Source organism: Neolamprologus multifasciatus, chromosome 1 (assembly GCF_963576455.1).
Source record: "Neolamprologus multifasciatus chromosome 1, fNeoMul1.2, whole genome shotgun sequence".
NCBI lineage: Eukaryota > Metazoa > Chordata > Actinopteri > Cichliformes > Cichlidae > Neolamprologus > Neolamprologus multifasciatus.
In genome coordinates, this window is record NC_140439.1 from 19,995,864 (window position 1) to 20,011,242 (window position 15,379).

Sequence of the window (15,379 nt, forward strand, 5' to 3'; positions counted from 1 at the left end):
CTACAAAACTGCTCAAAGAAGTCCTGCCATTGATTAATTCTTCGATCTTATATATGATCAACCTATCTCTAATTATCGGCTATGTACCACAGGCCTTCAAGGTGGCTGCAGTTAAACCTTTACTCAAAAAGCCATCTCTAGACCCAGCAGTCTTAGCTAATTATAGGCCAATCTCCAACCTTCCTTTCATATCAAAAATCCTTGAAAGAGTAGTTGTCAAACAGCTAACAGATCATCTGCAGAGGAATGGTTTATTTGAAGAGTTTCAGTCAGGTTTCAGAGTTCATCACAGCACAGAAACAGCTTTAGTGAAGGTTACAAATGATCTTCTTATGGCCTCTGACAGTGGACTCATCTCTGTGCTTGTCCTTCTTGACCTTAGTGCAGCATTCGATACTGTTGACCATAATATCCTATTAGAGCGATTAGAACATGCTGTAGGTATTACAGGTATTGCACTGCAGTGGTTTGTATCATATCTATGTAATAGACTCCAATTTGTGCATGTAAATGGAGAGTCCTCTTCACACACTGAGGTTAATTATGGAGTTCCACAGGGTTCAGTGCTAGGACCAATTCTGTTTACATTATACATGCTTCCCCTAGGCAGCATCATTAGAAGACATAGCATACATTTTCACTGCTATGCAGATGACACCCAGCTCTATCTGTCCATGAAGCCAGATAACACACACCAATTAGTTAAACTGCAGGAATGTCTTAAAGACATAAAGACTTGGATGGCCACTAACTTTCTGCTTCTTAACTCAGATAAAACTGAGGTCATTGTACTCGGCGCTGAAAAGCTTAGAAATATGGTATCTAACCAGATTCTTACTCTGGATGGCATTACCTTGGCCTCCAGTAACACTGTGAGGAACCTTGGAGTCATTTTTGACCAGGATATGTCCTTCAACGCACATATTAAACAAATATGTAAGACTGCGTTCTTCCATTTGCGAAACATCTCTAAAATTAGAAATATCCTGTCTCAGAGTGACGCTGAAAAACTAGTTCATGCATTTATTACTTCCAGGCTGGACTACTGCAATTCATTATTATCAGGATGTCCAAAAAACTCACTGAAAAGCCTTCAGTTAATCCAAAATGCTGCAGCAAGAGTACTGACAGGGACTAGAAAGAGAGAGCATATTTCTCCTGTTTTGGCTTCCCTTCATTGGCTTCCTGTTAAATCCAGAATTGAATTCAAAATCCTGCTCCTCACATACAAGGTCTTAAATAATCAGGCCCCATCTTATCTTAATGACCTTGTAGTACCATATTTCCTATTAGAGCACTTCGCTCTCGCTCTGCAGGCCTACTTGTTGTTCCTAGAGTATTTAAAAGTAGAATGGGAGGGAGAGCCTTCAGTTTTCAGGCCCCTCTTCTGTGGAACCAGCTTCCAGTTTGGATTCGGGAGACAGACACTATCTCTACTTTTAAGATTAGGCTTAAAACTTTCCTTTTTGCTAAAGCATATAGTTAGGGCTGGACCAGGTGACCCTGAATCCTCCCTTAGTTATGCTGCAATAGATGTAGGCTGCCGGGGATTCCCATGATGCATTGAGTTTTTCCTTTCCAGTCACCTTTCTCACTCACTATGTGTTAATAGACCTCTCTGTATTGAATCATATCTGTTATTAATCTCTGTCTCTCTTCCACAGCATGTCTTTTATCCTGTCTTCCTTCTCTCACCCCAACCGGTCGCAGCAGATGGCCGCCCCTCCCTGAGCCTGGTTCTGCCGGAGGTTTCTTCCTGTTAAAAGGGAGTTTTTCCTTCCCACTGTCGCCAAAGTGCTTGCTCATAGGGGGTCATATGATTGTTGGGCTTTTCTCTGTATCTATGAAGCGCCTTGAGGCGACATTTGTTGTGATTTGGCGCTATATAAATAAAATTGAATTGAATTGAATTGAACTGCGTTGATGTGACGTGCAGGTCATTTCCAGTGAGGTAAATGTCAGGTTACAGCGTTAAGTTATAACATAGGGTTTTACCACGGTTTTGTGGTTAACCATTAGCAGCTGTCACCATGCTGAGATTGGGTAAGGTTTACAGGGTTATAGTTACAGCGCTTTTTTCTGCTAATGTGGAAACATTTCTTTCCCTTTCTCTACGGCTTTTTAAATTTTTGTTTGTTTTTAAATTGGTTTCCTTCCCTGAGCTGCCTTTGTGATTGCCTGATCGGTCCCGATTAGTTTCACCTGTTCCTTGTTACCTTGCCCTCCTGCCTTAATTAGCTCATGTGCTTTCTTAGGTCTTTGTCAGCTCGTCTGTAACCATTACCCGTGTTCCACGTCTGTGCTTTTTGCCTTTGTCCCTCATGCTATTTTATGCTACCCCCTTCTTTTGTGCCTCACTTAGTGTTTTTTTCTAGACTTTATTATAACATTTGTTGAATTAGTAAGTTTTGTTAATGATGCTCAGCTTCATATTTGCAGTTATTTTTTCTGTCCTCCCTTTTATAACACATAGAAAATTACTTAAAAATACACAAATTTGTTATTTTCTTCATAAACAAAGAGTGAAATCATTATTCTTTAATCTCTACAAGAAATGTCCCACAACATAAACAAAGTTTTCAGCAGCATTATGTCGGACTTTAAGTTTGAACTGTGTGGGGAAAAAAGAAAGAAAAATCAATTCAATCAGTAAAGCAGGGAGAAAAACGGTGGGGAGTCAGGAACTCAAATGTTTTTGCTGGACACATTTTCACCTAGAGAGCCACTTCATTAACTCAACTGTAAACACATTTCCTTCAGTGCCCTGTGGTTCATGTTAGTTATTAAAAATATCTGATATATACTTGTACAAGATAAAATCAGAGCTGCTAAGTTTAAATTGAAGAAAACTTTTCTCCCTATGAGGAACACCAGAAAAAAAAACATGTTAAAAGTCAATTTTTGCACGTGTTAAAAGTCAGTTTTTAATTCCCATAGCACGAGAACTGTAATTTTGCAAATGCTATATCTCAAAGGGAAGACAGGCATATTATCACTGTGGCTTCATCAAACCAGGCCAGCGCTTTCTGAGAAACTGAATGTGACTCATTGATTCTCAGACAAGACCAGCTCCACAGCTCCATCTCTGTGGGATACATTTAGATGTAGCTACATCTCCACATTTACAGGAATTTAATTCTCTGCTGTGTACTTTGTAAACCCTTTATTGAGTTATTTTGAGGCACATGATTATGTGCTAAATCAACAAGGGTGAAATATGCATTAAATACAATGAACTTTAAGCAAATATCCAAACAAAGAACCCCTATTAACAGACATGCCCAGCTTAAAGGTGAAAGGAAGGTTTACAGAGTGCATCAGCAGGCAATCAAGACAAGAGCTCTGCTAAAAGAAGATAAAAGTAATGTGCATAGGAGCACTGTTTTGGAGTTCTTTCATTCAAAAATTCAAGCGTGCCGAGGCTCTCTTATTGCATATATTAGGACGTGTTAGTGGGGAAGTCCTTTTGATGAAAGTGGGTTTCCATGTATATTTAATGCCATGGTTTGCTGAGCTCTGCTTGAATGTGAATAGTAACGAGGACTGGCATGTTGGAAGCAGTCTGTGCCACTCGCCTTGTCCCCAGGTGCCTACAGTCAGACTAGATAGCTGCCCCATTTCTCCGCTTCTGCCCCAGCATTTATCAGTACAAACTGACAAGATCACTGCCGTAGCTCTGTACCTTTTAACTGCTCTATGTGTGTGTTTTAGTCAGAGTTAAATAAAAGGTCTCTTTGAAGGTCAAATTTCAACATAGAGCAACATTTCAGCCTCAGCATCGTGTTGCTTTTTAATTTTAGTTTTTAACTGGTCCTTCTTTAGAAAGCTCGGACGCTGTTATTTAATTTTTTTCCTTAGCAGTGCAGCTTTCTCTCTTACATTGTCACCATTGTCTCATATTAACCTCCAGGTAAACTTGTCTTCTTATGTAGAGACATTAGAGTGAGGCTATTTGCAAATATGTCATATATACACATAACACACACAGCAAATATTTTATAAGTATAGATTTCGGAAGATTTATGCCAGCATTACCCCAAATTACAAGTAAATCAGTGTGTCATAGCAACTCCAAGTGTTTGGATTGATTGATTGGACCAGTCAGAGGACCACGGTTTTGTGTTTTGGTAGGTTTGCTGTCAGGCAATTGATGATGCTCTAGAGTTCAAAAAGTTTGTGCTACATCTAAGTGGGTCATTTTGCCGAGTGGCTTCTTTAATGTTTAATCTTCCTTGTTGTTGACAGGTAGCAAAAACACATTTTTAAACAACTAAACTGCAATTCTTCCATCCCCAAGTGAAAGCCCCAACATGGTTTCAGCAGGTGTCTGAAACCTAAATAAAACCATTAGCAAACCATTTCCTGAAAGAAAGTGATTTGCAAAAATTTCAGAAAATGGTCTCAGAGTTCAAAGTGACACCATCACAGTGCTTGCTTTTTCCAACCAACAGCCTAAAGCTGGAATTACTGAAATGGAGTGGAGCCCATTCACATGTTTAAAAAAGTGGCAACTGTGAAATTCTGCAGCATTTGTATGTACAATTTAATCTGAAGAAAGATTTTTCGGTTTTTGTGATGCCACTCTGAGGAAATTTATACAAAAACGTCTAGTTAAACATTGTCTGTCTTGCCTTGTCTTCCTCTGTCTGACAGATGGTTTCGAGAGTGTTTGAACTCCTAACAGTTATCTCTGTTATCTGTACTGGTTCTGTGCCACTTCCAGTATTTCTGTATTTGTGATTTCTAAATCCAACAAGGGTCTGCATTATGAAAGAGGATTTGGACTTACCCAGGCAACTTCAGGGTTAACCCTGGGTTTTCCTTATTGTCACCATGGTAACTTATGTTGCAGGCCTAACCTGCTCCAAAGCAGGTCATGTTCCTAGATTAACAGATAGAAAATTACCACTTGCTGAACAATTAGAGCTAAAAAAAATTCCTGTTACCATTCCTGGAAGTCCCTCAGACGTCTGTGCACAGATAAAAGGAAGGTTTAAAGTGTTTTAATATCATCTAAAGTCTTTGTATTTCCCTGATGAGCAGCAGTACGATGTTTAAAGGAGATAAACACAACTCTTCTTTGATTTCGTTTCCTGTTTGCTGAAATTTTTTTTTTTTAAATTTTTTAAACTACAACTGATATTTAGATGGGCATAACGTCTTATGCTCATCAAAATATCAGTTTAATGAATAACTCCATCAGATTCTCTTGTGATTTAATGACAAAGTACTGGTACTCTTAACTTCTACAATTAGCATTTTGGCCAACTTTCCCTCCTGGCTTCAAATAGACAATGTTATTAATTAAGTAGGTCTCTTCCAGTCTTAACATCAAAATTGTTTGGATTGCACACATTCATGCAGCACTTTTAACGGTAAATAACTGTACAGTGCTTTTCCTCATGACACAGTACTAGCAGTGTAACGAAAGTGTCTAACTTCTTGATGTTTTTCTAATATCATAGTTTTGTCTTCCTGTTTAGGATCAATCACACCTCTGCCTGTGGACTTTACCGTTTTTGTAATAAGTCAGATGGTGCAAAAGCTAACCCCTTCCATGTGAGTGCACTTGTAGCTAGATTGAAAAATTCTGGGTTAAATTATCAAGCTGACAACCGCCTTTGTGTAACTGCTTAGCCTGACTGACAAGTTAGAGCAATTGAAGCTAATAATGGAAAGTTATCCTGGGTGTGTTGAGCTTTGTAGCACAGTGTGTAAACAGTCTTTTTTGATTTTTAAAATCCTGTCCTGTCTGCCAGCTTTTGCAATCAGAATTGTGATCTAAATGCACTTTGGTGCCAAACACACTTTGCTTCAGCAAGAACAGCTATATAAAATCTCTCTAGGCTCCTGTTGTTCATGTGAATCTTTTATCTGCTTATTTAATCATTTCTATTTGTGTTATTTCAGTTATTACACTATACATTGTATGTCAATGTCTAAGGCAGGACAGGCAGGAAAAAAAAGAAGCAGAGGGGGGGATAGGGGGAGATATAATAAAATGATAAAGCACAAATAGAAGTGCACAGTGTATCGCCAACTGCTGTTGCTGTAAGAAAAAAAGCCAAACACACAGCTACTGGAACACATAAATCAAAAAATATACAGATACATAAATCAACAGTCTTCTTGTAGTGTGAGCGTGTGTGGGCACGTCCCAGGGCCTCAGGGGGTGGGCACACCCCACCCTCTGGGTCACCCAAGGCCCTGTGAAATGTGTTTGTTGATTTGATTGTAAGCTTGAATCCTCCATCCATTCGCTTCCGCTTATCCTTTTCAGGGTCGCGGGGGGCGCTGGAGCCTATCCCAGCTTGAATCCTTTCAGCTGATAATTACTGCTAGATTGACCTGTTATTTCAAATACTAACCTCGAAAAAAAAGGCACTGCACTCTATAATTATTAGGCGTTATTTCAATGTTATATATTACAAATATTCAAAAATATTTACATTTAGAAAATATCAATTTCAGATTTATTCCAGTATTTTCCACAACTGTACAGCTCAAACGCATAATAAACCTACAAACCCGAGACACTAAAATAAAAAATAATTACAGCAGGGACAGATTCTGAAAGCTTGCTACACAGTAGCAAATATTAACAAGTACCCATTACATATTTGAAGTCAACGAAAATCTGACTGTACTGTATTTACCACAAAATATACTAAATATACTACATTGTCAGATCTGGAAAATATCTGCCAACTATGGCTGTTCCTTTAGGCAAAATAAAATGTTTAACATTTATGATGTGATGTCGACCGGCTCTTTAGAAGACATCGTGGCTCTCAAAATGAGTGCTCCCGCTTCCTAGACTTTCACACACAGAGACTCACACTTGCATACACAAATGCACACAAAAGAGACTACTTCATTCAGTCCAGTTGCTATTGACTCCAGTGTTTCCTTCGGCAGTCAGTCATAGGGAGCTGCTAAACAGCACATTTGTGATGAACCATTTCTGTCCAGTGCATTTCTGCAGAGCCAGTTGGTAGCCAAACTCATTGTCACTGCTTGCTACAAGCTCTAGGCATCTCTTTGATTTCCTGTTTTGAATGGATCCTCCCTGAAAAGATAAAAGCAGGCTGGTTAAAATTGTGCCAGAATCCAGAAGAGACAAAAAAATGTGTGCACAACATAACCTGCCTCTTTTTAAACCCACACTGCTGTGAATGGTTATAGATGTAAGCTACTGAGGAGCCCTAAGCTGTTTTTTTTTCTTTTTTTGGCTGATTCACACCATCCTCACTGGGCCACCAGATAGCATCAACATGGTTAAGGGCAAAAACAGCAACGTGATTACCAGCTTTGTCATTAGCTTTTTTCCTAGCAAGGCTCTGGATAAAAAAGGCTTAACTCAAAAGAGGAATGAGACACAAACACAACAACAGACATCCCAGACAAACAGGAAGAGAAATTGAAACCAGGGCATGAAGGACACAAACGCCTCATATTAGGTTTCAAAGCTATTACAATATTGTTTAAAAAAACCCTTCATTTAATAGACAAGAAGTCTTTGATTTATTGGAGGATGGGACATATGGAGGAAGAGAAAAAACTAAGGTCCAGCAATTTATAAACTTTAATATGACACCTGCTGCCAGAGTCTGAACAGAATGAGACCATCAGCTCAGTAAAAATATTGAAGCATGTCTTCATGAAATGAGGCAGGATTTTCTCATTACAGTGTCAAGGCTGACAAAGGGCAAGTGACTGAAGAGGAGGCCTTCAACAGTCAATACAGTGTGGAGAGGGCTGTGTGGGGAGAGCTCTTTTCAGTGCTATGAGAGGAATGCAAAGGGATGTGGGAGGAAAAAGACCCAAGGATTGGACAGCCTGTACAGACCTGGTGATAAATTATTCTTTCTATGTCTTCACGAGTTTTGGCCCATGTGTGAAGTCCAAGAGACATTTTTACAGATAACAGATTTGCAGTAACTCTGGAAGCGGACATTTAAAGACCATTAAGACATGCACCACCCGATGGGGCACTGTGTGGCACAATAAAGGAAATAACCTAAAGGATTGGAGCTGTATAGGCACAGATCCCCATTCCTGATATAGAAACAGAATATTTTATATGCCAACAGCCTGCTATTCATTTAAGATACTGTTAAGATATGATTTGCAAGGTCAAATCTCAAAATGAAATCTGACTACAGAACCAAAAAATGGAAAATAAGCTCTATTACTTCCAGTTTCAGCCCTGTGCTCTTCATCAGGGTGCTCAAACCCCAGTAAACAGGACCTACACCGAGATATGATTATTGCTATTATTTAATAAGGTGCCTTTGTTTTAGTGTAACCAGCCATTACACTAACTTACCCACAGTACCCTAAATTCTCACTGCTTACATAACAGTTAATGTCTAATAAGCTTAGACTTCAAATATAGAGAACAATGGTTGCTCTATTTAGAGCAGACACCTTCAAACTGTCAGGTTTCCCTAACCAAGAAGAGGAGGATTTTTTCCACAGGAGGGGGGGCGTTAAACATGAGGCACAGCTATTGCATGAGGTGAAGGGTACCAGAGGGGCACACATGTCTTCTCCATAAGCAGATATAGCGACAGCTGTAGCTGTGATACGATGTAGAAGAATATTGCAACAAATAATTTGGTATTTCCCGTGGGCTGACTGCATTGAGGGGGTGTGCAGTAGCAATATAACCCCCCAAAACACTTTTCCCTTTTCATTTATTTTTATTTTTTCAGGTTACGTTTGTGTCATTCTGAACATCAGACTATTTGAGGTTTGTTTATAAATGTTGCACGTTCTCTGATTTTTGAAATGAAAGCTGAGATTAAAGCCCGTCCTCGTGTGTCAGGTTGTACATCTGTAAGGCTGAAGTACAACATGCTTCCAGTCCACAGGCAGTCTGTGGACGGCCCGTCTACCTGCAGAGATGTTGTCAATCATGCACAAAGTATGTGACACAATTGGTCTGTCGCCTATTCTTGCTTTTGCTGTTGCCGGTCCATCAGGCAGCCTTAGAGAAGAGCGAAGTTATAACATATAAGAAGCTGAAGTGAAATAAAATATAAAAAGCACTGAAAGGTTTGCACTGTAGTCACTGTCTGCATTTGTCATGCTGTATTTTTTGATTTTTGACATATTTTTTTTTTTAGTCATGCTTCACTCTCTTTCCTATTCCGACCCACTTGTCAACCAATCAGAATTCAACAATAGACAGCATCATCCACATTCAGGAATGTGCAGGAAAATACCTCTCTCCTAGCTAACTATATGGAAATCCATTTACAAATGGACACCATAAATTATGCAGAAGAGCTGAGGGGTGTATTATGAAGCGAGGTTGCTTAGGAAGCTATGCCACAAAAAATGTCTCTCTTTTTACCTGGCTGAATCACCATGGTAACTAATGCTGAACACGTAACCTGTTTGGGAGCATTCTACTATCCTCCCAACACTACGGCTACTAAAACCACTGAATGAAGCGCAAAATGTGCATAACAATGTTGTGGGAGTGGTGATGCAGATATCATAAATGATGTTATATTTCATTCTAATCTGGTCTTAAGTCTCTTAACAGAGAACACACAACAAAAGATTAGAATGATCTGCCAATATGTCCACAATGTCTTCCTTGTGTCTCTTTCCTCTTCAAATGTGTCCAGCTCTAATGTGCAGTACTGAGAGCACACTCAGCGATAAAATAATAAAACTTGAAATAAAATGCTTATTATACCGCTCTGTGTAATATTAACAAGATCAATGATTTTCTGCAGCATTATCCTATTTGTAAGTGTTGCATTTTACTATTTTTTTAATGACCACTTTATCATCAGCATCTTTTTGATTTTTTTTTTTTTTGCTGATGAAGCATCAAATGACATGTGAAACTCAGAGCTTGAAGCACTAAACTGGGTTTAACAGAGAAAGTTGATAATGACCTTCATAAGCCCATTATCTCCAGCTGGAGTTTTAGTTTTTATTGAACTAGCTAAGGCTAAAAAAAAAGTGGTATGAATAAAAAACAAAAAGATTTTGTTGTAAAACAAAGGGGGCCTAGCAAAAAAAGTTTGGGAACCACTGAATTAACCTAACATGCATGTCTTTGGCCCAAAAAGTACCAGATGAAAACATGCAAACTCCAGATTTACAGTGTGTTAAAAAATAAGATAAAATAATGATAAAACTTAGGGTATGTTCATACCTTTATAAATGTCTTTTTTGGATAATTATATAAATGCATTTGTAACTTAATCCGGGGATGCAGCTATTGTTCTGGCTCTTGCATAGAGGGATGACATGTTTATTCTTATTCATGCCTGCAAAACAATTGTCCCATTGATTTGCAAACTGGGGAAACAGGCGTCAATAAACACAATGCAAGACTTATTGGAATTGCTGAACAAACCGAAGACCTGGGTGATGATTCACAGAGCTGGAACATGGCCATTGTAAAAGCCAGAATCACTGTAAATCTGTAACACTGGGTGATAAAAGCAGAAACTCTGGGTTTTAATCAGCCAACTTGTCTACATGAAATCTTGGTACGCCTTCTTAAAATGTGTGGATACATATCATAGACAGGGCGGCTGTTACTTGAATTGTAACAGTGATTAAAAAAAATGCATCGCCCACAAATTATACAACCAAACCAAACTCTACCATTTAAGTTTTCTTTTTAATCTACCACCATGTGAGTAATCTTTACATGAAAGCAAACAATTCATTTATTTCTCAAACTGAGGACAATGGAAATCACACTGTGGCTAATGAGAGGCTTTAGAGTAAAGGAGGTGAGGCAATTTTCCACATTTCATTAGAAAGAGATTAAAAATATCTTTATCTAACCAGGTTTTGTGCAGAACAGTGCAGCATTTGAATTAAGATAAATCAAAGTTTTTTCCCTCTTATTTGCAGAGCACTCCTTCTTTCAGAGTTGGAGAAGCTGCATCAAGGCAATCTATTTCTGCTGAAGTTTGACTCCTTGTGCAGCTAAAACTGTGTCAATAATTGATGGCACATTTCAGAGACGTATGCTCCAGCCTGGCTGATATGCCCTCATTCCACTTACTAAATTATACAAAGTTAACTAAAACTGCCATGTAAAGATCAACAAGGGAATGTGTGACATATGATCTTGAGCGTGTGTCTGTTATGCCAAACCAAACAGACACAGGTCTAGAGGCACTGGAGTGAAAACTGTGCTGTTCTTGTTACAGCAAGCCTCTTTAAAAGCACTATTTTGGGATTTTATACATAAAAATGGAAAAGAGAACACGAATCTGATTGTACTCTGACAGCAAAGCAGAGGATATGTGGAGCCAAATGAAAGCACAAAGTAAATCAAAATTCCCCCAGTTCTATTGAAATGCCACTGAGCTACTAATGGAGTGAGACAGTCATTAATTTTCAGTGAGTCTTTGTGTCCAAATTAGCTGAAGAGAACTTAAATTGTAACTTAACCACCTACATGATTATAATATTTTCCTGAATGCTTAAACTGATGCTTGAAGTCTAAAACCAAACAGTTGATTGTGTGGACTGTAGATTTTAGGGGATCCAAGATGCATAACGCAGGAGACAGAGAAGCGAGCCTTTTATAGTGAGAACCACATCCAAAAACACAAAGAGAAAAGCAATCCAAGCACAGAAACAAGACAGGAACACACACTGGACTTAGAAAATGACATGACAAAGGACAAGGGGAAGACAGGTCTATGTACTTTAAATGGAATGTCAGATTTTAAGTGCCCTTAATTATTTTTCAATTCAGTTTTATTTATATAGCGCCAAATCACAACGGCAGTCGCCTTAAGGTGATTTATGTTGTAAGGTAAACACCCTACAATAATACAGAGAAAACCCCAACAATCAGATCATACCATGTGAGCCAACTACTTGGTGACAGTAGGAAGAAAAAGTCCTCAATTTTAACACCACAAACTACGAAAACAAAATGGGAAATAACAAAAAGACCCAACTAAATACTTAGACAAGAAAAATAACACTGAACAAAGAAAACGTTGAGGAGGCCAAAGTGATAACCTCAGAGAAAAAAGGTAAAAATATCCCAAAACTGAAAAGCAATACAGCAATAATAAAACCAAGACAGGGATTTCAAAATAAAACCATTACAAGAATCCAAACCCCAAAACAGATGAGTCAAAACTTTAAATACTACAATATAGAAAACCCAAACTTACATATATAGACGAATGACTCAGCAGTCAGAGACAGCGCACGGCCCTGGAACCAGGACACCATTAACACTTTTACCTTAAACTAAACTAAGTGTGTGAATGCCCTTTTTCTGCTATGACACCCTTTTTATAAAGACAACTCTCTTTCACAGGCTCGAGAAAAACATCCCATGGATGTGAATAAAGTCTGATGGCCTGACCAACAAGGAAGGTGAGGTTAAGCTTCATTGATTCTGGGGTTTTTTTTCTGTTTTTTTTTTTTTTTTTTTTAGTACAGTTTCTTTGACTTTCTTCTTTCTATTGTTTGAGGGGATTTACTGAAACCTTTTTTCCTCTTATGTTCATACACATACACATTTTAATATCTGTGTGTATCTGTGTTTACCACAGAACAATTGTCACTGCTATGTGTTGCAAAATGAATGAACAACAGCCACAATTTATACTTTCAGTGAAAATTTGGTGCTAAAATGATGGATGGTAATAATGTGATAATGAGTTTTCCAGGAAGTGTTTGGAAGAGCTATTTAAGGCTTTTTCTGAAGATCTGTGCTGTGTTTTTTTTTTTTACCTGAGTGAAGAGCCAGTGGAGTTTCATGCGCTTTTCTGCAGCATAGCTGCACTCAATGAGGCGGGGTCTGCTATTCACATCCACCAGGCACTTGTTGTCATCGTCATCAATGGTGGGACTGAGGAGCCCGATGTGGAGCCGCTGAGTACTGGTGTAGTAAACATTCTGAAATAAACACAAAACCCAGCTATAAGCAAACTGCATGCTGCTTTACTGTGCATGTTCAGACTGGCGTGGTTGACATTTAGATAATGGCCCTTCTCCAGCTGTATATGCTATACAGGTATTAAACTATGCAGCAAATGAGGCTTGCTCTTGGGGTTTTCTTTCAGTATGAAAGAGAGATCTGTGAGGCTGATTTACATGCATTAAAGATGCATATTTATACTGCTTTCCTGACTGAACACAGGCTAAAAGATAGACCAGGCGAGGCAACAAAAGAAGCTCATTGTTAATTCAGGAATTGGGGGGGAGAGAAATAATTGTGCTTTCTCTGATGGAAACCTTCCCAACAGCTTTTTTCCAAGGGCAAATGTTTGCTCATATTAAGCTGACAAAGCTGTAAATCATTTGCAAGAATGAAGCAAAGGAACGAGTTATGTATTCACTGACACAAAACTTGCTTTGGTTTGGTGAAGAGCACACAGAGTGAAAAACACGACGTCTTGAACAAACATAATGTGCTCTGCTGTGTACCGATGATTTGAATGTGCTCAATCGTGCAGGGGTGGAAGGTAAATAAGTAAACTCGAAACTCTTTGATTAATTAATTACATTTTTAAAAAACTAAAAACATATTATGTTAGCACTCTTTTTTTCTTTTTTTTTACCAGAGATATTTCAAAAAGATAAAACTATATGACCTTTAACAAAAAAGAAAATGCAGCTGGATGCCTAAAGCAATAAAAAATAAATTAATGTCGCTTTGTTTTCTTTTTTCCCCTCTCCCGCTAATCAACTCACCAGATTTATCTAGTGACCCAGTGGAGGGGCACAACGCCCACATTGGCTGCCACAGTATCTAACTGTGTAGTCCAGAAAACAGTTAAAATTAGCTCCACGCCTCCACCTTGACCAGCCATAAAAAAAGAATAAAATGCTACTTACACATCAATGGATCAGTATCAAGTGTCTGACTAGACCCCTTTGTATGCAGAGCGAGTACAGCTTTACACGTTGTGCTGTCAACGCTGTGCTTTTACATGAGCAGAACTGTGACTCTAGTATTTTCACATTGTTTACTAGTAGACTTACAAAAGTAAAGGATCTGGGTATGTATACTGGAAGCTTAAAACAAAGGGATAAAAACAAAGCTCAAAGGTTAATTGTGTAGCAGAATTTAAATGATAAAGAGGTGCAAACATCAACGGAGTAGTGAAATCACCAGAGTTCCAGAGTTAAACTGAGCTTGAAGCAGACAATTACACAGGAACTATGTGGATCTGGGGTACAGATTACCCTCATCATCCCCTCTATTATCAGTCAAAGATACTCAAAATACTTTCTTTTATTAAAGTTTTATTAAAAACACAGAGTTAGATTGTATTACTTTTACTCTAATCATATTTGTCTCTTAATTCCCAAATTACTTCCTGCCTCTTTTGCACCAGGCATTAAACAAATCTGATAAGAGTGATTTAAAAAAAAAAAATCCGTGCTGCTCACGTTTGGAAATGTGCAAGCTGCCAGGCCTTTGTGGCAGTGGCTTCTGTTGTTGCTGTGCTTAAGTCGGTATGTTTTATTACTGCTTGAGCTAGCTGGAGGGCTGTATGTTTGCTGACAACATGTTCTACTGTGGGAGTGCAAGCTTTGTATTACTCTCTTTCATGTGTACCTTGGCAGGTTTCTTTTAGCACATTTATGTACTGCTTTTACCACAGCACTTTGGACACAAAGCCTATTAAAGCAACATCTGCAGAAAGTAGCTGACGCTTAAAATGACTCATTCTGACCGACTAGAGCATGCATTTGCAACAGTCATTGTATCTGTACCAATATAAAAGCAATCCAAGGACTAATTCCTCCCGATGATGTAACACTGAAACATAAAAATAGAGCAGACTAGATTTGTCTTGCAGCAGAGATCCCTAATCTCATTAGAAATGCTGGTGCTACTCCAATCCTTTGTTTGATAAGCCTGGATTTATAGCTCAAAACAGATTTATAATTAACACGTTTTAAGTTATCTAGGCCTGAAAAAAGAGCTGTTTAAGCAGAATATGGAAATAATAATTATTAACATTCCTAAAGCTTACAGATATATCACCGAAGATTTCTCTGGGATGAGTTTTAAATTGTACAGTGGTGTAAACATCAACACAGGCCACACTGAGTGTGAAGCACATCCAGTAGTTTCATTTAAATAGAGAGGGATAATGTCAGATCAAACCACACTCTATGAGACAAGTTTACAACCATCACAGCAAGGTTAAACAGTTTGAAAACAATCTGCTCAGATGTAATGGAATCAATATGCTGGGGGAGACTGGAGAAAGCAAATGATAATCACGCTGTACTAACATTTGAAGACACAAACTCCCTCCTATTTGAGCTGACATATATCCTGAATAAGCAGTTCAGACAAACAGCAAATAAAAACTGATTAAAAACAAAAAGACAGAGTGTAAACAGA

At 38.4% G+C, this 15,379-nt stretch overlaps 1 protein-coding gene across 1 annotated transcript in view; it reads right to left on the bottom strand.

The window, feature by feature from the left end:
* Positions 1-482: 482 nt before the first annotated feature.
* galnt18b (UDP-N-acetyl-alpha-D-galactosamine:polypeptide N-acetylgalactosaminyltransferase 18b) overlaps positions 483-15,379 on the bottom strand; it is a 98,718-nt gene continuing 83,821 nt past the window's right edge. Inside the window, exons 10-11 of the mRNA XM_085178839.1 lie at positions 12,748-12,912; positions 483-7,069 (exon numbers count right to left, since the gene is read on the bottom strand). Of these exons, the coding sequence (XP_085034965.1) occupies positions 6,923-7,069; positions 12,748-12,912 (312 nt within the window). The 3' untranslated portion in view covers positions 483-6,922. The remainder of the gene's footprint in view (positions 7,070-12,747; positions 12,913-15,379) is intronic.